The 26847-nt window shown below is 40.6% G+C and overlaps 1 protein-coding gene across 1 annotated transcript in view; it reads right to left on the bottom strand.

Annotated features, from left to right (window-relative positions):
- The window catches only part of syn2b (synapsin IIb), a 57835-nt gene that overhangs the window by 24163 nt on the left and 6825 nt on the right, over nucleotides 1–26847 (bottom strand). The window contains exons 2-5 of the mRNA XM_027029333.2: nucleotides 9288–9345; nucleotides 7411–7502; nucleotides 4191–4347; nucleotides 3137–3226 (exon numbers count right to left, since the gene is read on the bottom strand). Of these exons, the coding sequence (XP_026885134.2) occupies nucleotides 3137–3226; nucleotides 4191–4347; nucleotides 7411–7502; nucleotides 9288–9345 (397 nt within the window). The remainder of the gene's footprint in view (nucleotides 1–3136; nucleotides 3227–4190; nucleotides 4348–7410; nucleotides 7503–9287; nucleotides 9346–26847) is intronic.

Below are 26847 nucleotides of genomic sequence, written 5' to 3'. Positions count from 1 at the left end.
CCTCACCTCCCCGGCATCCACAAGTGTTTTCTTTGTTAAGAAGAAGGACGGAGGGTTGAGGCCTTGTATGGACTATTGGGGACTCAATGAACTGTTGGAGCAATATCCGTACCCCCTCCCCCTTGCCCTTGCAGTGCTCGAGCAATTAAGGGGAGCCCGGATATTCACAAAGTTGGACCTCCGCAGCACGTACAACCTCATCCGGATCAAGGAGGGCAATGAATGGAAAACCGCCTTCATACTTGGTGCTTCCGTATGGTCTAGCCACTGCCCCTTCTGTCCTCCAGGCCTATGTCAATGAGGTCCTATGGGAATACTTGGGTAGATCTGTCATCGCATATATAGATGACATCCTGGTCTATTCCTCCTCCTGGGACCAACATGTGCGTGACGTACGGGCTGTCCTCCGCACCCTCTTGCAGAACCACCTCTATTGCAAACTGGAGAAATGCGAGTTCCATCACAAAGAGGTGAGTTTCCTGGGGTAAATCATCTGCGAGGGCAGCGTATGCATGCAACCAAGCAAGGTAGCAGCAGTAAGGAGCTGGCCTAGACTGCAAACTCGCAGGGAGCTACAGCGTTTCCTGGGATTTTCTAACTTTTATTGTCGTTTTACTATATCCTTTAGTACGGTGGCTAGACCTCTTACAGACATACTCTGCAGAACAGCCAAGAGGCTAAGATGGGGACCCGAGGCGGAGAGGGTCTTCTTGGTGCTGAAGGAAGCCTTTTCTACCATCCCGGTACTGCAGCGGCCGGACCCGGAGAAGCCTCTCGTGGTGGAGGTAGACGCGTCGTATGTAGGGGTAGGTGCGATACTATCCCAACACAAGTTCAAAGCAGGGCAACTAAAACCAATATCCTATTTCTCAAAAAAACTAAGCCCTGCAGAGAGGAACTATGGCGTGGGAGACCATGAACTCCTCGCCATGTACCTAGTGTTCGAGGAATGGAGCCACTGGTTAGAGGGAGCACGACAACCCTTTTTGGTCAATTCCAGGCAAGCCTGGTGGTCACTTTTTTTCACTAGGTTTAACTTCCGTGTTACTTATAGGCCAGGAGAGAGGAACGTGAGGGCGGACACTCTCTCTGGGCAAAACCATGCAGAAGCCCAGTCTACCAGCATGGAGCCAGTACTGTCACCCACCTGTTTCCTGGACCGACAGATAGAGGCAGCAAATCTGCATTCGCACTGCCCGCCAAACCACCTCTTCGTCCAACTCCACCTCCGTCAAGTCCTTATCATGTGGGCACACACCTCCGTGGGGACAGGCCACCCAGAAGCAATCCACACGGCGGAGCTACTGAGCGCTCGTTATTGGTGGCCGGCCATGCACCACGACATAGTAACGTATGTGGTGTCTTGCACCAATTGTGCCTGCAGCAAGATCCCTTGCACACAACCTGCAGGTAAGCTGCTGCCACTACCCACACCGATAAGACCCTGGTCTCGCCTGGCTATTGACTTTACCGGAGGACATTGTCTCAGACCGGGGCCCACAATTCACCTCCAAAGTGTGGAGGGAATTGTTGGGTAAGATGAACATCACGGTCAGCCTGACATCTGGGTACCACCCCCAGGCCAACTGGCAGGTAGAAAGGGTCAATCAGAAGCTGGGCAAGTTTTTCAGGCTGTACTGCCAGAGGCACCTTGAGACTTGGAGGACCTACCTCCCCTGGGCAGAATATACCCAGAATTCACTGCGGCATGCAGCGACAGATTTAACACTCTTTGAATGTGTGCTAGGGTTCCAGCCCCCACTATATCCATGGAATCCTCCCACATCTGACCAGCCAGCAGTGGAGATGTGGTGTCAGTGCAGCGAGCAGGTGTGGGAGGGTATCCACCAGAAACTGCACAGAGCCATAGCTGAATGAAAGCGGTTAGGAAGCATGGGGATACCCCCCACTACGAACCTGGACAAAGGGTGTGGGTATCAACAAAGGACGGCTGCACAGGTTCCACAGGGAAACAAGCTGTGAGGTACAAGGGTCCTTACACCATCTCGGTGTGGATTAATGAGGTCATCTACTGCGTCAGCTTGCCCGGGCACAAGGCATTCCATGTGCCTTCAATGTGTCGGCCCTGAAGTGGGTTGTGGAGGGTCCCCTCGCGGAAGGGGAGAGCTCCTCAAGTGCTCCACCTCCTACCTTGGAGATAGTCCTGCATACACGGTAAGGGCCCTCCTTGATTCCAGACAGAGAGGCTCGGAGGTCCAGTACCTCATGGACTGGGAAGGGTATGGATCTGAGGAGCACTGCTGGATACCGGCCTCCAAAGTGTTGGACCCCGACCTCACTGCCTCCTTTCATCGGGAACATCCTCAGAAGCCTGCACCTCTGCGGCCGAGTCGGCCGCGCACCAGGAGGCTGGCGGGGTCTTCTTTTATACACCTCTTTTATAGGTGCGTTTCATAAGTGTACAATTACAGACTGTATAGTCTGTATTGTTTTCAGTGTAGCAGTGTAGCAATATCAACGCCATGACATTTTTGTGCATTCTGATTTGGAAGTTTATCAGACAAAGCAGTGTTGCTGGAGATTTTGCACATCAGTGTCACTGCTGGGTTCAGGGTGATCTGGCACCCACACTCTTCCCACCATTATGAAGGGCTACAGGTGCGCTAACTCAAAATGCGCATATTACCAGATGTGGTAAAGATTCTAATGGTACCTCTACAAGATGTATTTAATAAAGTTGTTACTAAGGGTACAATTACAATTTGTCTCATGACTTACATCTTACTAAAATGTTGTACAATACTCACTGCAAATGTTGTAAAAATTACAAAATGTTTTTACTACCCTGCACAATGTTACAATTGATTTGATGTACACCTCATGTATACTGTTTTGAAAATGCAAATAGTCTCATTAAGTAAAGTGTTACCAGTGTTTCTATGTATATTTATATTTCTAAATTGCATTGCTTCCTTTTATTGTACCAGAAATGTTGCATAGCTTACAATTTTTTCTTCCTGATTTCTGCATTAAAACAAAACACCTTGTGCTTTGCAAAAAATAGATTGTCATTATTCTTCTATTTAACATAAAAGAATCCCATCAAAAAAGAAAAATAAGTGCTACCATAATTATTAATTTGGTTAAATTATATTCGATTGGTATTATTCCTTACCATGTCTTTGTAGTTTGGGTAGAATGTTTGCTCAATAAGAGGGAATTGCTCTGGACCCAGCTTCTTATAGGTGCTTATCAGTTGAGCAAACTGAGGGGAAAAAACATTCAAATCAAATCAATTAAATTCAGTTAAATTCAATTAAACTTTTAACAACACTGTCACAAAGCAGCTTTACAGAAATCCAGGTCTGTTGCCCTAGAAATCCAGGCCAAGGTCAGTGATGGCAGGGTAAAGTTCCCTGAAATGGCATAACAGATACCACTTTTCCATCAACAAATTGCTGGAGCTGGTGCTGGTTCTCATGAACTAGCAAACCTTTTAAGAACAGACACACGTTTCCACTGGTTTAAAAGCCCAATAATTATGTTCCCTAATCTGTAAGCAAGTTGGAAGAAACTATACAAACCACATGACTCCTATTCAATCACAGTCTCCTATTGCACATTTTCCTTCTTTCTTTGAGGGCATACCTTACTGTCCAGAATAATCTTTTTCCATTTTTTTCAGGACCAATGACGATTCACTGTTGCTGTTTTTGCTGTGGTTCTTGTGCTTTTAGTTGTAAATGGAGGAAAAGCAAGTAACCAACTTTATGGGGTGATGCCAGGATTACCACCCTTCAGCCAGTTATATCACAGGTTCATTGGTTCCAGACCAGCCAGAATATGGGCCTGGGACAGAACCAATTGTTTTGGCAAAGAACCATTGTTTGCATTAGAAAAATGCAGAACTGATCAAGATTTTGGCACCAGCACCACCACCATGACTGTGGAAAAGTGCTAACAGTAACCTTGAGAGAAGCCACAATCTTTGGGAACCCAGTGTCTTTTGGAACAGAAAGTAGATCATAGACTGGCCGGTGGTTTATGATATGAAAACTACAAAGCACACCCAAAGACTTCACCAGTTACTTTTATTTTCTTTAATGCTCTACTAACATTTACGATGTGGAGCATTGGGAATGTATATTATGGTCATTCAACCTGAGCACAGCAAGTAGTGGAGACTTCCTCAGCCCAAATAACTGCATGGGTCTTGAAGGGCAACTCACCGCCCAGGGCTTGTCACAGAGGTTGTAAATGGACTCGAGCGAGTTCACACTCGGGATTCCAGCGTAATGCAGTCCGATGATCAGGTTGCGGAAGTCCTCATTCTGCGTCATGCTGAAAGCGTGCTGTCGTACCAGCACAAAGTCAGGTTTGAAGGACCTACATCAGGCACAATCCTTCAGTTAATCTTATGTCTGAGTAATGCTTTTAATGAGGAGAGTTCAATTAACGTTTAGAAAATATATTCATTTCAAATTATTAACTTCTAAACCACACTCACCAATCACTTTATTAGGAACACTTGTTTATTCATGGAGTCATTGAATCAGCCAATCAATTGGAAACAGCGCAATGCATAAAATTGTTCAGGCACTTGCCAAGAGTTTCAGGTAATGTTCACATCAAACATCAGAATGTTTGATGATCTGGGTCTGCAGCATGGTTATTAGTGCCAGTCGGGTGGGTTTGGATAGTTGAAAACATGCTGATCTGGGATTTTGATGCACAGTAGTCTCAAATATTCTGCAAAATACATCCAGAGAGTGGCAGTTAATAATTAGAATTTAAGGCTACTGTGGATGTAAGCTGGCAGAAATTAGGCAGTTAGTGAGATCAGGATAAAATTTGCCTGAATCTCAATTCTGTTGTGACATGTTCATGGAAGGGTCACAATGTGCCTTCCTTGTGTAAATAGTTCAGGTTGGTGGCAAATGATCTGAAGAATTTTCTTGGCACACATTGGATCTCTAGTAGCAGTCGAGCATCAACTGACTGCCAGAGCCTTTATGAATATTGTTGTTCATCAATTTAGCATCCATTTATGACGACAATTTACCCATATAATGGCTACTTCCAGCAGGATAATGCAAAATGTCACAAAGTGCAAGTCATTTCAAACTGATTCCGTAACTATGACAATGAGTTCCAAATGTTCCAACTGGTCTCCCCAATCACCAGCAGCATGAATGTGCAACGGATGAATCTGCAGCAGTTAAGTGATCAGGTCAATGTTGAACAAAATCTCAAAAGAATGTTTCCAACACCTTGTGCAACAAAGAACTGTGGCTGTTCTGTGAGCAAGAGGGGGTGCTAGCCAATATTAGTCATGTTTGTAATAAATTAGTGGAAAGTATATAGACATAACTGGTTATGACAGAACATAAATAGTAATGAATATTACTGTGATGTGGTCAATTTGAACTTGACAGTCATGTACACTCACTACCCACTTTATAACGCATGCACTGTGCCTACACTCACTGGCTATTTAACTGGGTTTAATACTTATTTTATAGATTAATTTTATAGGTGTACAACTATATATTAATGCTTATTTACTGCCAAGAACAATTTACAAGCCATTAGCAGTGAACCAAAGGACCACTGCTGACTGAATGATATTGTATGCTATTGATGCTATTGACCATTCTCAATGCAACAGTGACATTGATATGATGGTGGGTGTTGTGTTGGGATGACTTTCAATCATGTCAGTGCTGCAATTATTATCAGTGCCACTGTTGGGTTAGGACTGGCCTACCACCCAAATTCATCCAACCAATAGCAGTCCATTCATCAGAAACTGACCAATGATAAAGAGTTGGAGGAGGGCATGATCCAAATAGAGCTTAGCAACAGAATATCTGAAATCTCTAATTGCACACCTACATGGATTTTCTAATAAATAAGTGTTTATAATAAAGTTGTTTATGAGTGCATATCACATACTGCTTACGAATGGCATTAACCTCTGTGCTCACCTAATAGAGTTTACTACATCGGAACCTTCAAATTGGGTCACATACTTCTTAGAAATGCGGCATGTTGGCCTTGTATAGTGTCTTGAATAAGGTTTGTCCAAAAACATTTTTCTGACATCTAAAGTTCCTCCTTCTTTACTGTGGGCGATCTGCTGTACCTTGGTGAATTTAGCTTTTTTTAGTGAGCCAGGACTGTGTTCCCTTTATTGTCAGGAAGCATTTCGAATAATGGGGCATATTTTGTGCAGATAAGATGCAAGGCTGGTTCAGAAGAAGAGAGGCAGAAAAGAAGGACATAAAGACAGAGTGAAAGAGGAAAATGAAAGAAGGCTGTGAGAAAGAAATGAGAATAACGAAGAGCGAGAGAGAGAGAGAGAGAGAGAGATTAAGAGAGTGTCAGAGAGACTAAGGGAGAAAAGTGAGCGAGAGAGAAAGAAAGAGGGACGTGAAATCTTCTCAGGTCAGTGAGAGAGTGATGGTTATGTGAGATGGCTCCTGTTGGTTCTTCCTTTGTGTGACTGGCTGAGTGAGAGTAAACACTAGCCCAGTTTGATTAACACCAAGTCTCTGTGCGCACAGAATTTCAATGAAGCCTTATAGCAAGCACAGGCGAGGAGAACACTACTAAGACTGTGAGTTAATTTTTCCATGTGTGGCATGTGTGTACACAGGAAATATTTCTCAATATTTATGTGATGAATGCACTTCATCACATAGATATATCTTTGGGTGAAACAAAGTATATATCGATGCCAAATATGAATAATAGTTTTAAATGGTGGGCAGTATGGGGCTAAGCTTTTTTTATAATATCATTGTTGCTGAGAGACCTGACCCTGAGGTGAACTAACATTTCTGTTCATGTTACTTGGTATTTCAACGCCTGACGGGCACTGTGAAATAAATGAAAGGCACGATACGCACACACACCCACATGTACAAGTAATGACACATGCAAACATACACACAGGAGAACAGCACAGGATCACCCATGAGGGCCTTGAGAAGCCACAGATTCACCATGGTTGAGTATGTCATGATTTTGGGTCACCATTACTTTTCCATCAGGACCACTCTATAGCCCCAGAGCAATTTGCTCTTTGCACTTTATCCTTCTTCCCAGAGGGGTGAGGCAAAGCAAATCACTTCATGTTTACATACACAGGCTAATATGCCACAAGATTGAGCTGACGGTTACTAACAATGGCAGTGATAACTCACAAGGTATTTAAGAGTTCTGTTTTATCCTGTGGTAAATGCTTTAAATAAAGATTTAGGCAGTTTATATTTGTTCCTCATTATTTCCATTTTGAAGAACATTAAAACTCATAATCTCTTCTAGTAAGAACAAAAGACCACCATTTGCATACAAGTACTAGGCACTATACATTATTCATATTGGCAATAATCTAAGGATGTTTTCCTCTGTTGTGGTACTGAGGTAAATTACAGTCCAACTCACCGAACCACTCTTGTTCCATTTCTGATCACCTGCATGTCCACGCTGCAGTTTCCACTGGCATGAGCCACAAGGTTGATCTCTGAGAATTCAGCCTTAAATATAAAAGACCATGTAGTTACTGTTTAAAAAACAAGTAACGCCTATATAATATATAATACTATGTTTATTATGTATAGTATATATCAAGTATATGTCATACAATTGCAGTTTCCTTAATGCAATTCAGAACCATACATAGAAAATGTAGGATACATTAGCACTGTAACTTGTAATACAAGCAGAACTACAATCCCCCACTCAGGCATTTAGATTTTCAGTGTTTCATTTTGACTACATGGTGACACTGCATGCCATTCACCAAATGACTACAATATTCCACCAGCTCCGATTCTCCCACCTCTTATAGAGCAGCTGCACTATAAGACTGTGCTATATTATTGCTCATACCCCACAACATCTAATTCCACAATCACACGCTTAATACATCAGCTTTTCCCGTTACAAGAGTTGCGACACATCATGACTTTAATTAAAGCATGGGGCAGACTACAAACCAATATGAAAGGCGCATGATCGTGGAAGTGATGCTGCAGCCGCAGGAAAAGGGGATGCAATCATTTTAAACACTTGCGCATATTGGTCCACGTCAGCATGAACGAGAACACCCCTGCCACCACCCATATGCTTGAGGGATACCATTGCTTTGAACCTGGTCTAACCGTAAAATGTCAAATATAAAATTATATTTGAAAAATGATTCAAATATAATTACAAACAAATTAAAAAAGGTGCATTTCCGCGGGAGAGCGAGGTGGAACCATCAACCCCTGCTACTTTCCAGCACTCCACGGTGGGAAATTCCATGAAACGCAGACATGTTATGTGTGACTGAACAGAGAATTCGTAGCCCGCCTGCCTTGTTCTGTGTGGCACAAGTTAATTATGATGTGCATCTACAGCAGTCCGTTGTGGCGGTAGATGCTCGATCATTGTGGGATGGTCCGGCGCGGGTGCACTGCGGGGGACTGAGCAACCTGGCTTTTATTCCGACCACAGATATCAGCTCGATCAGTCATTTGGAAAGGGATTTAGACGATTCTCCCAGCCTTCCCACCGGTAGCACTTTCACAAAGGAACACCAGCGCGTATGCTTGATCTACATTTACATTATACACCAAACGGATAATGTAGCTAACAAAATTATGTAAATTGCGACCGACATTTTCCAGTGAAGTCCAGAATCGCACGCGCCAAGGCGTTCAGCAGCTACAGTTACGGAAGATGGAGATCAAGGTGACAAAGTCGCTTCGATGAAATACTGCATTGCCTCTGATCTTTACTATAACAGAGTAGATATGTAGTGCTGAGTAATCGTACTAAAGTGTTCGTATTTTAGAAGTGGGGTGGGGAATTGGTTCGACTGCGTATCTCTGAGGGGACACACCAGATATGCGCGCGCTAATGCACACAAAACCGATGAGTCATCATCTCCGCTAGAATTCAGGATGCTCTCAATGTCCACATAACTAAACACATAAAAATATGCTGTCCTGGAGGCCAAATTGCATATCACGCCGATGTGACTCGAGAGAGAATGAAATACACCACATTGGAAGTCCACATCATGTTCAAAAGGGCCGCGCTGCTTGTTAAATGACGCAGTTTTAGTCAGCGTTGATGCAGTGCAATTTTGAGTTTGCGCGCGTTACTTTAATCCCCTTAGTGGATCCTTCTGGTGCCTTCCAAAGCGAAATGCGTGACGGGAGCTTTTAGTACGAGATGAAATAAGGCACTTAACCAGACATAAAAACACAGCTGATAATGAGCGCCAACTCATTTAACTCATCTGATAATCAGTGCTATAAAAATCATATTACCTGCTCAACTCGGATGTCGTATTCTCCCTGGATCTTCTTCCCACGAAACAGCTTTGCCCTGGAAGGGGAAAAGAAATACCTTTAAAAGCACGTTCATGTAAATCCACACCAGTATGCCTAAACGTGAACTTCCGCAGACATGAGTTATGCCTGCCCTAATCGTGAGATTACTAACACAGTTAATTAATCATATTATGGTTTCACTGCCTGCTATATCTTAATTAAAACCCTCTCGACAAAATAACAGGAACAACAGAGATGTAAGATGCAAGTGTGGCTTAAGGTTTAGGCCAAAGTGGCTTTTTTAAAAAGCAATGCGGGTTTTGGACTATATGATCTCTGTATCCTTTTGCAAGAAAAAATGGTGCTGTACGTTATTCAGTCAATGTTTCGGTATATTACAGTTTTCTCATTTATGGTGAACTGAAGAGAAAACAACAACAGCAACACGTTTTGACTGGTGTTGTCTAATAGTCCTGCTGTTGCATTAAATGGGGTGCCCAAGTTAATGCAACTGAAACTAATGCTGTGCTTTTGTGCTCTCTCTCTCTCTCTCTCTCTCTCTCTCTCTCTCTCTCTCTCTCTCTCTCTCTCTCTGTCTCTCTCTCTCTCTCTCTGAGCTCACAGCCTCAAGAATGCATGAAGAATGTGAGATGATTTGTGCTGCCAGAAAAAGGGCCAACCAGTAACAATAGCGGAAGAGACAGTCAAGAGGAAAAACCTCTATAAGATCAAACTGCACATATACATTTTTTTATGCATTCAGGTCGTGTCCTTTAGAGCTGAAAAACGTTATGATAACAAGCGTATTGGTCAAACTCAAGAGCCTTTGGGACTTTAACGGGCATCCACATTTGAGTCAAGCAGTGGGTGAACAATGCTGCCATCTCATGGATGCACACACACATATTGTCTACAGAACAACTACAGAGGCAAATTACATTACTGGGATGACAAACATTTGACTGTTTTAAAATATTTAGAGGCTATTTCAATTAGACTTCACCACGAGGACAAAACATGACAATACCAATGCTCACTACATAGCTACATAGTCTAATTTCTTCTAGAGTTAATGATTAGCACTTGAAGTTCACACAGTCTCAGGCTGTTCTCTAGTACCTGAACTGTGTTTGGTATGGAGATAAAAAGTAGCAGTAGACATGGGCGGTATAAAATTAAGGGACTGACAGAACCCCCCCCCCTCCCAGCCTGCACCACTGAAGACTTTTCTGCTCATGCAGAAGCCTATGCTAATAACACTGTTTGTGTAGCAGAGCACGAGTGACACACTCCCTGAGGTCTCATAAAAAATGATGAACACCATGTCTTAGAGCAGACATATATTTTCTGTAAAAATAATCTATAAAATTAATTAAGTGACTTACCTATCACAGACTTGGTCTTGCAAAATGAGTATATGTAATATTCTAAGAAATCTGGCTTGAGGAAAAAAACTTTATATAAACTCTGTTATACTTAAAAATCATATTTTAAAAATACAATTTAAATCAATCCCCCTTTTTAAATGGATTGACTATAATTAATTTGTATTATGGTGTATTTTTAGGGGTGTCTTCTTAAAGCTAGTTCAAAAAGGACATTCTATGTTTGTTGCCCATTAATTTTAAACTTTAGAGCAAGTCCTTAATAGTGCAAGCAGACTGAACCATTAGACACATTTCATTCTTGGCTACACAATGGCAACACACCTGTGACTTGTGGAACAGCCAAATGAAATTAAATATGCTGGAAGTAATTTCCACCCACCTATTTCGAGAATTTCATATTTCTCAAGTCAGAGTGTGGTTTGGTTTTTTGCAAACTAGGTGACATACACCTGTTGAAATTAACAGGTGGATAATGTAGTCCTTGATGGAGGGTTAAGAGGCAGACCATCAGAAAGACATACACATAAACACAAACACGCAAATACACATCTCACACATATCCAACACCAGACAATCTGAATATACACCCCATACCCCTCCGTTAATCACTGTCTTTCTAAGATAAACAGACGATTCCGACATTAACCAGACCCTGGCACAAAAACAGAAATGTGGTTTGATGTCATGCTGTGATGTTTGGTGCCACAGTCAAATGCTGTGTTACAGGTGTGATCAGAGCTGTAGCTGACCTGGAAGCCTGCCCAGTGAAACCTTCCATTTCAGAAAGTGGTATTAAATCACACTGAGTACAACATTCTCTGAATGTCAGGAAAATAACTCTGGTTCATTGGGTCTGCAGAGGATAAAAGCATGAGTACGTACACACACACAAACACACACATGCACATGTATGTATGCATGCACACATATACTCACACGAATGCATGTAAACGCACATACACACATGCACATATGCGTGCGCGCGCACAGATACACACACACACACACACACACACACACACACACACACACATGTATGGGTGATAACACATTCAAAGACACGCAGGTCTTAAGAAGTTTTGAAAAAGGCTTAAAAAGTATAAAAAAGCTTGTCTTTGTTAATTAGCCAATTGCTATGTGTAAAATGGGCAGTGGTAGCTCAGTGGTTAAGGAACTGCCAGGTTTCCACTGTTGGGCCCCTGAGCAAGGCCCTTAACCCTCAATTGCTCAAGTTGTACTCAATCATAATTGTAAGTCGCTTTGGATAAAAGTGTCAGCTAAATGCCATAAAAGTAAAAATGTAGCCAATTGCTATGTACAAAATATGGCATACATTTGTGATCATTTCAGTTAAAAGGATCTCAATATGGATTTTCTTTTCCAGTCAGTACAATCTGTCAGTTCATACCTTATTATTAATAATTTTCTTGAAGTTTTCTCACCCTAGCTTCAGAACATTTTGCTATTTGTACATATTATCTACCCCATTAGATTACCTCTGAAGTAATATTGACCCTGTTAGTGTTGTATTCCATTTTTGTCCACATCCCAGAACACAACTAGGCAAAACACTAGCTGAAAGTTACCCTCATATCACTCTGGTATAAGACAGTTTTTCTAGGGTTGAAGCTTGAAACACACCACCTCCCCATCCAATTATAGGGCAGCCATGATAACAGCTCACATGTCACTCTCTCCTTTAAACCTGTAGTCCCACTGGTGTGACTGGAGCAACAAAGGCTCATCAACACCGGCTGATGCACCATTACAAGGGGTGTGGTCTAAATGGGATAGTCATGGTTTGAAGTACTCCACTGAATTGCAGAAAGAATGCTGTCAGTTGTTGTACTCCTTGACGAGCTAAACATTTCTGTCTGCAGAAGGAGAGCTTCTAACTCTTAATGTGGCCAGGATGTGGTAGGAGGTCTGATTGATTATTGTCACTGCACTTTAAGTGTTTAGGGTTCACAGAAGTGACAGAGGTCGTTGGGCATCTGGGTAACTCTGGTGTCACTTGAGCCCTTGCAATGAAAGACCATACATGTCCATTTACTGTTTTTCTGCATTCAACAAATTAAAAAAATAATATAATCCCTTATTGCAAGTTTTATTTTTTAAATGCCCACATGAATGAAGTAAGGTAAGTCTAAATTTTAGACTAAGCATTTTAATGTAATTTTTATGTAAAGGTTGTACAAAATCAAGAACTGAAAATAACTGGTCACACAAAAAGGGGAAACAGATGATATATGGTTTATCTTTGCAAGAGCTTGCTTATTGTACAGGGTCCTCCTCGTGGAAGCTCATAGGCCAAATCTCTAACCCCAAATCAGGCCTGGGAAATCTGGGAGGTTGTGAAGTTAGCAGTGGAAGGAATTTGCTAATATCGTTGGTTTCATGGGCTGGTTCATAGTCTGTTGTCTAAAATGTTGGTTCCAGGAACACTTAATGTTATTAGTAATTTTAACATTTCATTTATACCCAGGGCAACAGTCATTGCAACATGGCTGTTCTCACATAGAGTAATGTAAATCTGGAGTTGGACTACTGGAGAAGTTCAAATGCTTGCAAAACATTTTGTTGTCAGATATGATTTATGGTCTACAATACAAAAGAGCATTAACCCAGCAATGACATATCGTGGTACATACAACGAACTGCTATATGTAGTGTTCAGCTCTGATTTTCCATCCAAACGTCATAACTCAATGCATCCTTTTGAGCACATAGGCAAGACTAAGGCAATACTACAGTGTGAACAAGTGTTGAGGTTCTCTACATTTGCTCATGGTGTTTCTCTTATCTGAAGGTCACGAAATCTCCACTGGCTTACTCTCCATCATGGACAAGGCAACATGCCTCACTCAGCTTTGTGGATGTCTGGATTGTGATGCATATTCTGCTGACAGGTGAAAGGGCTTGCTGTGCTTTCCTAAACATGCTGATGTAAGAAGTGCCCTGGAAAGCCATCAACCCATAATATAATGTGCTTCATAAGAAAATGCAGTTCTCTGATTAAGTGAAAAGAGAGTGCGGCTCCAGATGCTATATGCGTAATTGTGTGTACTCCTAGGAGTTCCTAATGACCAAATGCTTGATTGAAGATCTGAGAATTTCCTGGCAGTTCAGAAGAACTCACTGCCTCAGCTACACATCAGACTTACAGCAATTACAAAGTTAACAGGGTTTCCCAGCATTAAATGGACTGGAAGTAGTATCTTAATAATATAGGTTAGCCTGGTCAGCATGAGTCATGACATTGTGTTTTGACTTTTTCTGCATACTCCCTGAAGATATTTTATGAATTGATTACAGTTCTCATACAGGCACTAAAAAGCGTGTTGCCAGGTTTTCGCTAAAACTGATGTTCTCTGCTCACTTCTGATAAAATAATCTAGATTATTAGTAGTCATCCATAGACAAGCTTGTCAAGAAAAAAGGCAGGCCCTTGCATGAACAGAGCAAAAGGAATATCTTCATATAAATATATTGTAGGAAACTATGGAAAATCCTACATCTCATAAATCCTCATAAAAGCATTATGAGTGAATTTTGCCTTGTGAGTCTGTAGCACAAGGGAAAGAAAAAGTTGGAATCTCGCCAGCATCACAGTCTTTGATGCTGGAACTGAACATGTACTGTACTTGCAGACATGAGTGGGTACAAATGAGGAGAGGTAATGTGTGAACAAGACGATGCACTCTGTTGCTGCTGTGGGAGGAGAAACTGGGTTTATACTTGGGAGAGATTGATTTTTATTGAGCGGATCATTATGCTGGTTAAATGTGGAGTTTTCAGTTTCATCTTAAAGCAACAAAGCCATGAATCAGAATCAAAATCATGAGAATGAGGAGAACACTGGAAATACAGAGGCATCGCTATAAGGCCTTCAGGACTACAAAGTGAATATTTCCAGTAAAAAACTAAGACCCAGAAAACACATTTATATGGTTGAAAAATTCCAGTTTTGACTGACTGACTGCCCAGTAAGAACAGTGCTCATTGGTGCGGGGGTGTCTCCTTCAGCTGGGTCTCAGGTTCCGTTGCCAGGTCCATTACCAGTCAGTGCACAGAGAAACTGTTTATAGTTGAAGAGGTCTCTTGTTTGTTCATAGCTGATGGTTCCTGTACTACTGTTGTGTCAGTGGAGAAAAGGCACTTCAACCCGACACTGCCCCCTCATGTGAAAACTATAAATATACAGCCAAGGTCAGGGGTGGCTGAGATTGCATTAGAGACAGGAAGAACAACAGGAACTCTAGCTTCTCTGTTATGTCACATACCAAACATTCCACTCCAAACAGGCTCAAGTGTTTGAAATTCAAAAATGAGCATCAAATAATAGTGCAGGAACTAGAAACAATATAAATAGGGAAGCTTCTAGACCATTCTAAGTTATTTTTTTTTTGGTATGTTTTTTTTTTTAAAATTTATCAAAGCAATAAGATGTTTTTGGTAATAAAGCATTTCTGATTTTAAGCTACATTGTGCTTTAAAAAGACATTTTAAATAAATTCATTGTAACTAATAAACTGGTAGTATATATACAACTATAAGTCAAAAACATTATTAATCAAAATACCATGGAAACAAAAAAAGAAAGAGTGAGAGAAGCCTGGAGTTTTTAAAATAAGGGTAGGAATAGAGGAATATACTTGCAATTAACTGCTCAAGGACAGACTAATTAAGGCCTAGAAAGACTGTCCAGTAAGAAAAGAGGCAAAAATCAATGTACCAGTTGTTACCGTTCCAGTCTTGCTAACAGAAGCCTCCAGCCACCTTTCAGTTAAAATCCATTCAGACATTTGTACATCATTCTACATTTTGACAGTTTTGTCTTTTTGAATGTGAATTGGTGGAATGGAGCTTGCGTGCTCATACTCTTGTGCATTAGCTCAGCAATGGTGGTTTTAGCAAGCAGGGCCTTTTCCCAAGATGTGGCACTAGACAGTGTGATGGTTGTCAAACAAGATTCTAAAAGGTCTGAGAGGGAGAGGAAAGGTTTGTCCAAGCCCAATTACTGTTGCTGTTTATCATGTCACCAGCGCCCGTGACCAGAATGCTAATAGGTCCACGATGCCCTGTGACTCGTTTTGCTTTACGAAAAATAAGTGCCAAGTTGAGTGAGGGTTTGAGAGAGAAATGCATGCCCTATTACATAAAGATCAAACAGACATTCTGCAGAAAGGTTGCCAGGGACATGAACGATTTAAAATCTCTGTTCAGAGTGAAACATGCACAAGACCAGTTTAGAGGAATATGTAGGGTATTTTTTAGGGAATGTCTGTGGTTGATTGCTTCGCATTTCCTGCTGTTGGTTTTAGTGGAGACACAGGTCCATTCTGGAGGAGAGGTGTCAGACTAATGTACTCATTCATTAGCATCAAGGTATGCATTTATTATTATTTATTATTAGGCAGTTCTTCTGCAATTATTAGGCAGCTTCTTTTCCTCTCGAAAAAATGAGGACTGTGAGGAAAAATAACTGACTCTGAAAAGTCAAATATTGTAAAAAGTCTTTCAAAGGGATGCAGTACTCTTAACATTGCTAATATTTTGGGTCGTGATCACAGAATCATCAAACGTTTTGTTGCAAATAGTCAACAGGGTCGCAAGAAATGCGTTGAGAAAAAAAAAACGCAAATTAACTGACAAAGGTTTGAGAAGAATCAAATGTGAAGTGACCAGGAACCCATTGTCCCCCAGTGCCATCATATTCCAGAACTGCAACCTACCTGCAGTGCCCAGAAGTACAAGATGTTCAGTACTGAGAGACATGGTCAAGGTAAGGAAGGCTGAAACCCGATCAACACTGCACAAGACACATAAGGTGAAATGTCAAGACTGGGCCAAGAAATATCTGAAGACAGATTTTTCAAAGGTTTTATAGACTGATGAGACAAAAGTGACTCTTGATGGACCAGGTGGATGGGCCCGTGGCTGTATCAATAACAGACACAGAGCTCCACTTCAACTCATGCCAGCAAGGTGGAGGTGGGGTACTGCTATGGGCTGGTATTATTAAAGATGAGCTAGCTGGACCATTTCAGGTTGAAGATGGACTCAAAATCTACTGCCAAACCTACTGCCAGTTTTTAGAAGACACTTTATTCAAGCAGTGGTACAGGAAAAAGTCCACATCTTTCAAGAAGACCATGATTTTTAAGTAGGACGACACTCCATCGCATGCATCGAAGTACTCCACTGTGTGACTAGTCAGTAAAGGCCTTAAAGATGAAAGAATGATGACATGGCCCCCTTCTTCATTTGACCTAAGCCCTATTGAGAGCTTGTGGGCCCTTCTTAAATGGGAGATTTACAGTGAAGGAAAACAGTCCAGCTCTCTGAAAAGTGTCTGGGGGGCTATGGTTGCTGCTGCACAAATAGTTGATCATCAACAGAATAAGAACCTGGCAGACCATTAATCCATTAATCCAAGCCTTCCATTAATGGAAGGCTTATGACTGTTATTGAAAAGAAGGGTGGCTATATTGGTCACTGATGAAATGAAATGTTTGTTTGTAAAATTTTAGTTGTTTGTTTATTATTCTCACTTTAACAGATGAAAATAAACAAGTGAGATGGGAAAATGTAAATTTTTCATTTAAATGCATAATGATTCTGCACACTAATACTTGCCCAATAATTATGCACACATATATATTCTCATAAGAAAGCCAAAACCTGACGTTTACTTTCTTCAATATTCAGGTCTAAGGTTTATTAACATTTTTGGATTGACTGAGAGCACTGTAGCTGTTGAATAATAAGATGAATCCAACTTGACTAATACATGTGCACACAGTGTAAAGTTATATAACCTAATGGTTTCTTAGAAGGATTCCAAGTTTTTTCCTAGGACATTAATGGTTTGACACAAGATACCATATGAATAAACATGCTTTGGTCTTCAAAGCATTCCACGGTTATGCTGGGACAAGAGAATTTATTCACTGTTTATCGTCTAGTTATTTCTTATTAGGAGTGGATGATATGGCAAAATGTAATATCATTCAACTTAAAGACATATTTATAAAGCACAACATGAATAACAATATTTAGTTTTTTTCTGAGGATTGCTAACAAGTTTAAACAGCAGTGGAACAGTTTAAAAATGGCTATGAAAAACAATCTTGTTTTCAGTCAACGTAAGAATGAACAGAAGGGGAAACATTATCAAAAGTAAGATATCGTCATAATAGTCTAACATCCAATGTTTTTTTTACTGTGCAGTTTTGGGCAGTGTAACATTACTGATTAAAGTTTACAAACTTTGTTTAAACCACATTTTCTTTGTTCAGTATCCCAGTTGTATGAACAATAATTGCAATATGGTCTGAAAAGCGTTATTATTATTATACCTTATAACTGAAAATCAGAAAGGCTGGTGTTTCAGTGTTCAACTCTATAGTTTCACCCCATCATTGGGTGATCGCAACTGGTTGCTAGCAACATCACCTTTATGCAACAGAGAAAGACCTAGCTAGTGGGTTAAAATGAAATACTACTACAACTGGGAAAAAAATGATAAACGAACAAATAAACAAACAAAAGGTTTTTTCCATCAACAATACCAACTATAAATACACTTCATCAAAGCTAGGCCAGTGCCATATGACAAACTGAAGTATCCTTGTACTTGTCTTTGACCTTATTTGACAGCACCTGTCATGCTGCAGATGTTATGTTCCATGTACTCTGCATACGTACTACCATTGCAGAGCATCGGGAAACACTATTTTAAACAGCCGAATAACAATGTTTTGTATAATGCTAAACAATGCAGTAAACTGGGCCCAGTTTCCCAAAGTCATCATCTTAAGTGAGAGAGAGAGTGAAATACTCGCTCTCCCATTTAAAGATCTTTGCTTTATGATGCTTTTGGGAAACCCAGTCCTATTTATTAAACATAGGTTTTACCGTTGGTAAGCCCCTTTCCTGTCCATTTTCGAACAGTTTTTCTCCTGAAACAGGTGACTCTTTTTAAACAACAAACAAAAGAGTAGAAACCTGATACTGTGTGCTCATTGCAGTACACAATCAAATGCATCAGAATCAGAACTGGAATCAGAATTCTAAGGTCTATGCTAAATGAATATGTCTTGAGAGTACATGCAGATTCACTGCGATTTATAAGGGGAGAAAAGGATAAAGGGAGAAAAGTTCCCAGAAACTTGGAAAATATCCAGCTCAGAAACTGTGAAATAGAGGTAGTAAATGGATGCTTCTTTCTCCAGTTACACTGTAACCATTACAGCTGCTGCAGGACACTTATTTCTCTCCCGCAGAGAGAAACCCCTGAATGGAAAGATTATGAAACTTTGTCTCCAAGCTTGAGTCAGGGGAAAAATGTGCCATGTAAGTAAGAAATTCTGGAGAGATTTCCTTAGTATCGGAATGCTTTTCAGACAGATGGACCATGTCTAATCAGTCTCAGATGGGGTTTTGTTTGCCTTTAAGTTATATTTGAGTGCTTAACTGCTGGTAGACAAATACTTTTTATTTAAAATGAAGTAAATATTCCAATTACAATTATGGATGCACATTGCTTAAAATGACCTTTTCTGCCTTTTAAATTTACTGTAATGCATCAAAGTGAATTTTATGTCAAATATACTTCAACAAGAAAAATATTTGATTAGTAAATTGAACTCAGTTGAACTCAGACTAGTAAAATGAACTCAGTAATTTATGTTTGTGCACATTGTTGCCAAAGTATTGATAGGATTGAGCCTCTCCGTGTCAATGGTTCAGTTCTCTCTGTAGTGACAATTCTCTCATCATACTATTTACTCACCATGTGTCAGCTGCCTGAGTAACACTTCCATATTATTACTGGTGGTTTGTGGGTAAAGTAAACAATTCAGTGAACAATTGTGAATTTTTATTTGGTCTATGCCACAAAAATGGTTTACCATGCAAAACATCAGTACAAGATGGAACATCATTTTATCATTGATTACTGTCTTGATTAATTTGGGTGAATGTGGCAGATGATTAATATCTCGTTCAGTATTTTGTTACTGGCTTCCATGTTCATTCAATAGCTTGCCTTTTATTGCTTTGATGCTACTTTACTTTCTCCCATATAAGCCAAAACAGCATAGGTGGGGATTCTTGTCCTCACCGAATGGCCTCCTCTCCTGCCTGGGTGCCTGAATAGACTGGAGGCGTTAGGATGCTGTCTGTGCTGACAGATATGCGTCATAAACAAGTCTGGACCGAGGGGACAGGAAAGGCCACTGGGTCACTGTGGAAACCGCATTAGTTAAGGAAAGGCAAGGTCTGTAATGGGCGAAATTAAATTACTCTGTGAAAGCCCATATATGAAAAGGCAATTATGTAGGGAAGATCGGAAACACATGCACTGTTTAATCAAGTTACGGTATGCTGTAATCTCTGAGTGCAACCGATTGTAAACATATTCATCTTATTGGACATGTGATGCAGAAAATGAAAGTAAAGAAATGCTTCGTCTGCATAAATATCCAGAATGTGAGATCAATTATTTTGTAACCTTTGTTTCAGTGCCTAGATAAAGCCATCCTTGATGTTCGGTGTTCATACTAACTGTTAGAACCTTGTAGGCTTTGATTTCACAAAGCCTCTAGCTGTTAAGACTCCTGGGGATCCTTCATCCCAGATGTTCAGCATTTTTATTTGGCTGGTGATGGGTGGCTTTATGTGCATATTTTCTGTATGGGCTTTCTCTCCGGGTTGCCTTCTAAACGTCACCTTCTCTGGGACTGGGTAACCTGATGAAGCCAATTATAGACTAAACTCTCTCATAGCCTGTTTTTGCAGGGAAAACAAGAGAAGAGAACTTTTCTCTGCTCTCTCTTGGATAAAGGTAAGCAGGTTGGCTCCTGTATCAAATAGATATTATTACTGGTTATTATATTTATCTGATTGCTGGAGGCCCTCGCCCAGACAGAAGCCTCACTGCATGGGCTCTGGAAGGGCAGGACTAAGTATAAAAAGTATAAGAACTAAGTATAAAACGACTAAGTATAAAAATCAGCCAAAAATTACTTGGATGGTGGACTCAGCAGGATGTGACCTATTTAGCAGTCCTTTTCCTTCCAACTGAGGAACGTGACAACAGCTTGTGATAGTGTGTCTAGGGGCAATCTTTCAACATCCAACACTAATATACTGAAAGCAGAAACCCGTCTACTGCACTGTCTGTTAGGCAGTTCAAAGTGCAATATAGGTAAAGGCTTAAAGTTTCAATATAACTACAAAGGAGAGCAAAAATAAATCCCTGACTATTTGGAAATATAAACTCAATGTCGACTTGTTATTGTATTGAATATGTCACAATGTTATCATTTTATGCCCCCAGTGGACATATCAGGTGGAGGCAAACAGTGAAGCTATGAATGTAGGTTCCTGTAGTGAGAATTGAATCTTAAGTGTGTGATACATAACACATAGTCAGAGGTCACAGTGACAGCTATGAGGAATGGACAGCTGTGCATATGTTAGCACAGAGCAAAGTACCAAAGGGCATTGATCTTTTTGAAAAAAAAATAAACCAAGAAACTGTTGAAGAAAAAAATATTACTAATGCAGTAAAAGGTCTGTTTGGATCTCTAAATAGAGAGCATATCACTCCATCAGCACTGCAGTCTACCAGCGGCAGTGCACTTAGAAACGTGCAAGGGCTCTTTGCTTTAATAGCCTTTGCTACAAAGACAACATTCGACTGTCCAAACAGTCCAAGGTCATTAGCTAATTGCAACAGAAATATTTGTTTTGCTAAACAAAAGGGCAAGAAAAACAACATTTGTCATGGAGTCATGGATTTATTTGAGTGAATGGATTTGGCAGTGTTATTGCCTGTGTATTGCTATTGTGGCTGCTTGTGTATGGCTTAAGGCAAATTGAGGATCCATGTTGCAATTTGACATTCATTGCTGTACTGGGCATTGGCAGAAGGGCATTTCAGTGGAAACAAATATGAAGTCTTACATAACTATGCAGAATCAATTAAGCTACTTGCTTTCCTCCCAGTAAGAGGTTGTCATTCCATACACACCAGATAATTGTTTATTTGAAAAACATTTGAGCATCTTTCTGTTTGTTTCAAATTTTGGCTTCCATAAGGGGAAGTTCATATGATCTGATAGATTTGAGCTGCAAAATGAAGTCTTTCTGTTTTTCTATGGCTTTCAAAGTCTTTCTATGGCTAATATGTATGTCTCTGAAAGTTATCATGAGGCATCTGGTGATGTGGAACAACCACTCCAGAGGGGTACTATGTAGACCAAATATTCCATTATTTTACTTTGTTATGAAAGTTGCTCTTACAGATTTCAACTAAGGCTCTAGGTGAGACAGCCATGTATCAGTACCGAGAGAAAGTTGCTTTTACAACCACATTACCATGTAAATTCATCCATAACCCTTGATAATCATGAACCTTGGCTAATTATTTGGAATATGAACACAGAGAGGTCATAATTTATTACCAACCCAATAAATGTTCCTAATGGAGGAGTTGCACTTTAAGAAGCCACTGGGTGAGTGGATTATTCAGAATCTGTCCCGATTTCAACAGTTAATCCCATAAGGCCTATTCTTTTGCACCATTCATCATCCGAACCTTTTTTCAGGCATTCACAAACGAGTAAACTGTTAGCTATCACTTCAAGCAAAGTTTAGCAGTGAGTCAATTATGACTCAGAGTTTTTTTCCCATTGAGTTTATTTATTTTTTTGCCTGGGGGTCTCAAGCAGAACAAACCATTTTGCAACAGGCACTAATGTCCATGCCATTTCAGAGAGCTGCCACCATGTGCCTGTAACATTTTTTTTCAAGTGTTTAATTACTGGACGCCAAATCAGGAGCTACACAAAGGTCTCCTTTTGAGATAGTGACGGTCTGATACTTGGCATCCTGTCTGATTAATTAGTTTCTTCCTGCTTGCGGTTGTGTGGCATGAACAAGCATGCTACGCACTCCCCTCACCCAAAAAGCCAGATCACCTTCATTAAGGACCTGGATGGTTAAACATGCTTACAAAAGCCAGCAGTGAACTGATAAGTGCATATCTAGGAAAAATGGGAGAGTTGCAGCAGAAAATCTAGTATAAAACTGACAAGTTGCATATTCACATGCACTTTTATGCATTGCTTTATCTAACAACTTATCCTCCATGTTACTGAAAACATAAAAAAAACAACTTTCATAAGTGCATACTAAAGGCACATAACTACATTATTAAACCAGAACAAATGCTTCATAAATGTACAATTCAAGACATCTAGAATTGTAGCAACTTGAAAATATCCCAAAGCCATTTACTTTGTTTTCCTAAGGATCTGTGTGCATTACATTGTCACATTACCCGTTGTTGCCTGATGGATTAATCCTGCATTGTTGAGTAGGATTCCAATTAGAGCCTTCTAGTTTGGAGTACAACATTTTGCCTGAAGACTCAGCTAATGACAAAATGACCCAAGATACACTTACAAACTACCAGCAATTACAAAATCTGTGACATAATTTCGATTTAAAGTCAAGATTTTTATATTTCTGCACCCCTAGCCAGATGTTAGTATCTGCAAAAAGCACATGCAATTGGATGTATTTAGTCAGCCAAGTTTGGAGACTGTCTCCACTGTGAAATAACTATCATCCCAAAATATTAACAGTTGTGGCTGGAAACACAGCATGATCCTGCAGTAGAAGCTCTAACGGAGCAGCTATAATGACAATTTAGATATCCTGCTAAGCCAAAAATAAATTATATTCAGAACTGAGAACCAGGTTATAAAATATAAAATGCTTAGGCTGCACTTAACACCAAGTGATGTAGCGAGCTTCCTTCTCCCTTTCATGCCTGCAAGCAAAGGCAACAGGCAGTGAAACAGGCTCATGTGTGATTAGCTCTTCTGTCCACTTCGACCAGATCATAGCAGTGATGAAAAACAGAGTCATACGATCCAATGTTCTGTAAGAGTCTTGTGGCCAGAGGCCCAGAAATGCAAGTCAGCCCCTGGTGATACAGCCACCTAAATTAAAGGCGGGTCCAGTTCCATACATCATTGTGTAATACAGTTGTAACAGCAGTGTCCCAAAAAAAAGATGCAGTTAGGTATGTGTCTTTATGACACATAAATGGCAGAATGACAGACCTAGCTTGGTACTTCATATGGCAGAGAAGTGGCAGAGGTGACACTTTTGACATCCTGATTTCTTCCAGTGTGAGTGTGTGGCAATGAATGTCAAAACCAGATTCTGTGTCACTTTCAAATGCTAAGCTCTCCCAAGGTTATTCTCTTATCTTTCACTAAGCCCACCAAATATGCAGCTGGCTGGGAGAGTGCAACTCAACGACAAAGCACATAATCGAACTCAAGACATAAAGTGACAGAAATTACCACTGAAGAGAGGACATATTTCATTACTCATGCAGTGTGTTCTCCACGTTTCAATAAAATCACTAAGGTGCAATAGCCCAGCTGATTTGCAGTTGCCTGTATTTCTGCATCGTGACAAAAAACTGTGGCACAAGAATGATCATAATTTTTTTTGTTCCATCTCCTGCAGTAAAAATGGACAGTGGTCATAAGAATACAAACGTGTCATTAGACTCAAGTGTTATCAAGCAAACATGGCATAATGCTTAAAGGGCACAATAAAGATAGAATGGAATGGTGGCCAGTGTGAAAATATTCTTTTTAAGAATATGAGATCAAATGGGCGTTCTGCTTCGCACATGCTGAACATTCTGCACTTCATGCAAATCTGCAAGTTCCCCTCCCCCTGCCACAAATATCACTATTATTTGGAAACTTTTAAGTCAGGGTTTCTGCAGAATACTCCTATCACAGGAGCCCTGAAGACTCTCTGTGAATCATGCCATTTCACCAAGTCACACCCAAAGCAATGCACCCAAAAGAACACTTTTCTCTTTTAGCCCACCCATCACTTCACAACTTTTCTCTCTCTCCCTTTAGCGCTTTCTCACTCTTTCACTGTGGCTTTTTTGCTCTCTGCCATGTATCCTATCAGCATACCAGAGCTGGTTACAGGATGACATTTGCTCATACTGAGCGAGCATTTCATTCCTGTATTGCATCCCCTTGGTGGCCGAGGTCCTCTCGTCCTCTTGCCGCAACACCAGGACATCTTTCCCACTCGCCCTCCCACTCACCCTCCTCCCCTTTAATTTCAGATTAATGTCCACCATACGGCTGCCGCAGTAACATGACATTAAGTGCGACAGAAAAGATGGCAAAACTCTTGGTGATAAAAGAATTATTTTGCACTTGGAAATCCAAGGAACCCAAAATGTACTAATTGTGTTTGCTGTCTGGAGAGAGGCAGGGGTTTCTGTGTTTAAACTTAGAAACAGTCTGGAGCTTAGCTCTTCTGGGAGGATTTATTTACCTAGTACAATCTAATGATGTTTTCCATTTCATGCTCCTGCCAGTGACTGCCATAATCCTACTTTTCTCATTCTATGTCTTGATATTCCATGCAGTATAGCACTATATAACACTCCATATATTCAATTGTACTATGACTGAATGGAATAACAATATGCTGAACTGCTAGCTTGTTAAGCAAATCTCAGCAGTCTACATGGTACCTGGTGTTTACACTCCAAAGCCTTATGAAACTACATGGGGCAGAGAAGGTAATCTATCAAAACCGAGCAACAGGGGGACTTCAGTGAACAGGAGGATTCAATCACAAGGTAACATCCATACCCATGCTCCCAGAATGTTCCATTAAGGGTCCAGAGGTGATGAGCTCATAGAGAATTTTATATAAAGCTCTGTGTGCCTGCATTGGGCTGTGGAGGGATAGGTGGGGTCCGTACCAGAGACAGCTTATGTGTCTTCTGCTGGTGTATGTGGCCATCTGCTGAGAGTGGGAATGACAAGAGACTGATGGGGGCCTTTCAGCGTGACAGGCCTTTTAAAGGATACCTATTGCTGGACCTGTGCTGCCTTATCTACTGCACACAGTCGGACATGCACGGGCTGAAATACTGATGCTTCCCTTCTATCTTCCATTGTCTCCCTTGCAGTTATCAGCAATGAGACGCCATCATATACGAGCTACCAGTCACAGACACAGACAGTTTGTTGGTTTCTGTTCTCTCTGAGGTATATGGGCTCAAAGAAATCGCTTGTTAATTTGTCACTAAAAAGATAAACGAATGAGAGCAGCGAATGAATAAAGCCAAACAAGCCATTTTTCATGAGTGCTGAGATGAAAAGTGAATCAGAGTGATGTTTGTAATTGAGCTCTGCGTGAATATGTTTTCATTCCCATTTTAATACCTCTCTGAAAATACTGTCGAAATGCCTAAATGCTACATACCCACGTTCCAAAAGGAGAGACAAGTGTCCTCCCACTTCACATTTCCAGATACTTAAATTCTGTGAATGTATCTGAAGAATGTGTTACCATAGCAATCTATTTAACAAATACTACAAAGCTTGTAATTTGCCTGCCCACCAAACACATACAGTGCAATCTTCACAACAGAACATATATATGCTTGAACAAAATGCAAATGCATCTCTTACCTCTTATATTCCAGCCTTAGACAGCCCTGTCCCAGCTGTTCCCTTTGGAACCATTTTTAAAATGGGATTTAGCTCATTGGTTTATCAGGGACCTGAATTTGGAAATGGCACCACGTTTTCTTTCCTCCTCAGCATTACCAATCTGCATGGTTCCCCCAGAATGTGAGCACTCTCTGCCTGTTCAGGACATACACATTACTGGATTGCCACTCAATGCCATCTGTGTAACAAAAACAGGACTGTTTATACGGACATATCTCTCCAGCCACTCGGCTACCATGTAAGATCAGTATGCATTAAGATTAGGAGTGACTGAATTACTACAGTGAGAGTTCAAAATCTTAATTCTATCAGCGCACAAAGAGCACCATATATGTGTTTTGTTCATCTGATTGCATTGCAGATTTTATTATGAACACTATTTGTTACTATCTGTGTTACTATCTGAAAATTATCTTGGGATTCTTGTTAAAGACATTAATAGAGATCAGATTTTACTCAAGCTAATATTGACCTTCAAAAATGAACTTATTCATTCTGCTTGTGTGAAGACACAGAGGCATCGTGACACCTAAATGAATAAACAAAAAGCAGAGAAGAAAATCTTCTAGGATTCTT

Source organism: Electrophorus electricus, chromosome 20 (genome assembly GCF_013358815.1).
Source record: "Electrophorus electricus isolate fEleEle1 chromosome 20, fEleEle1.pri, whole genome shotgun sequence".
NCBI lineage: Eukaryota > Metazoa > Chordata > Actinopteri > Gymnotiformes > Gymnotidae > Electrophorus > Electrophorus electricus.
Note: the sequence above shows the minus strand (reverse complement) of the source record. Positions and strands in the feature narration are given on the sequence as shown.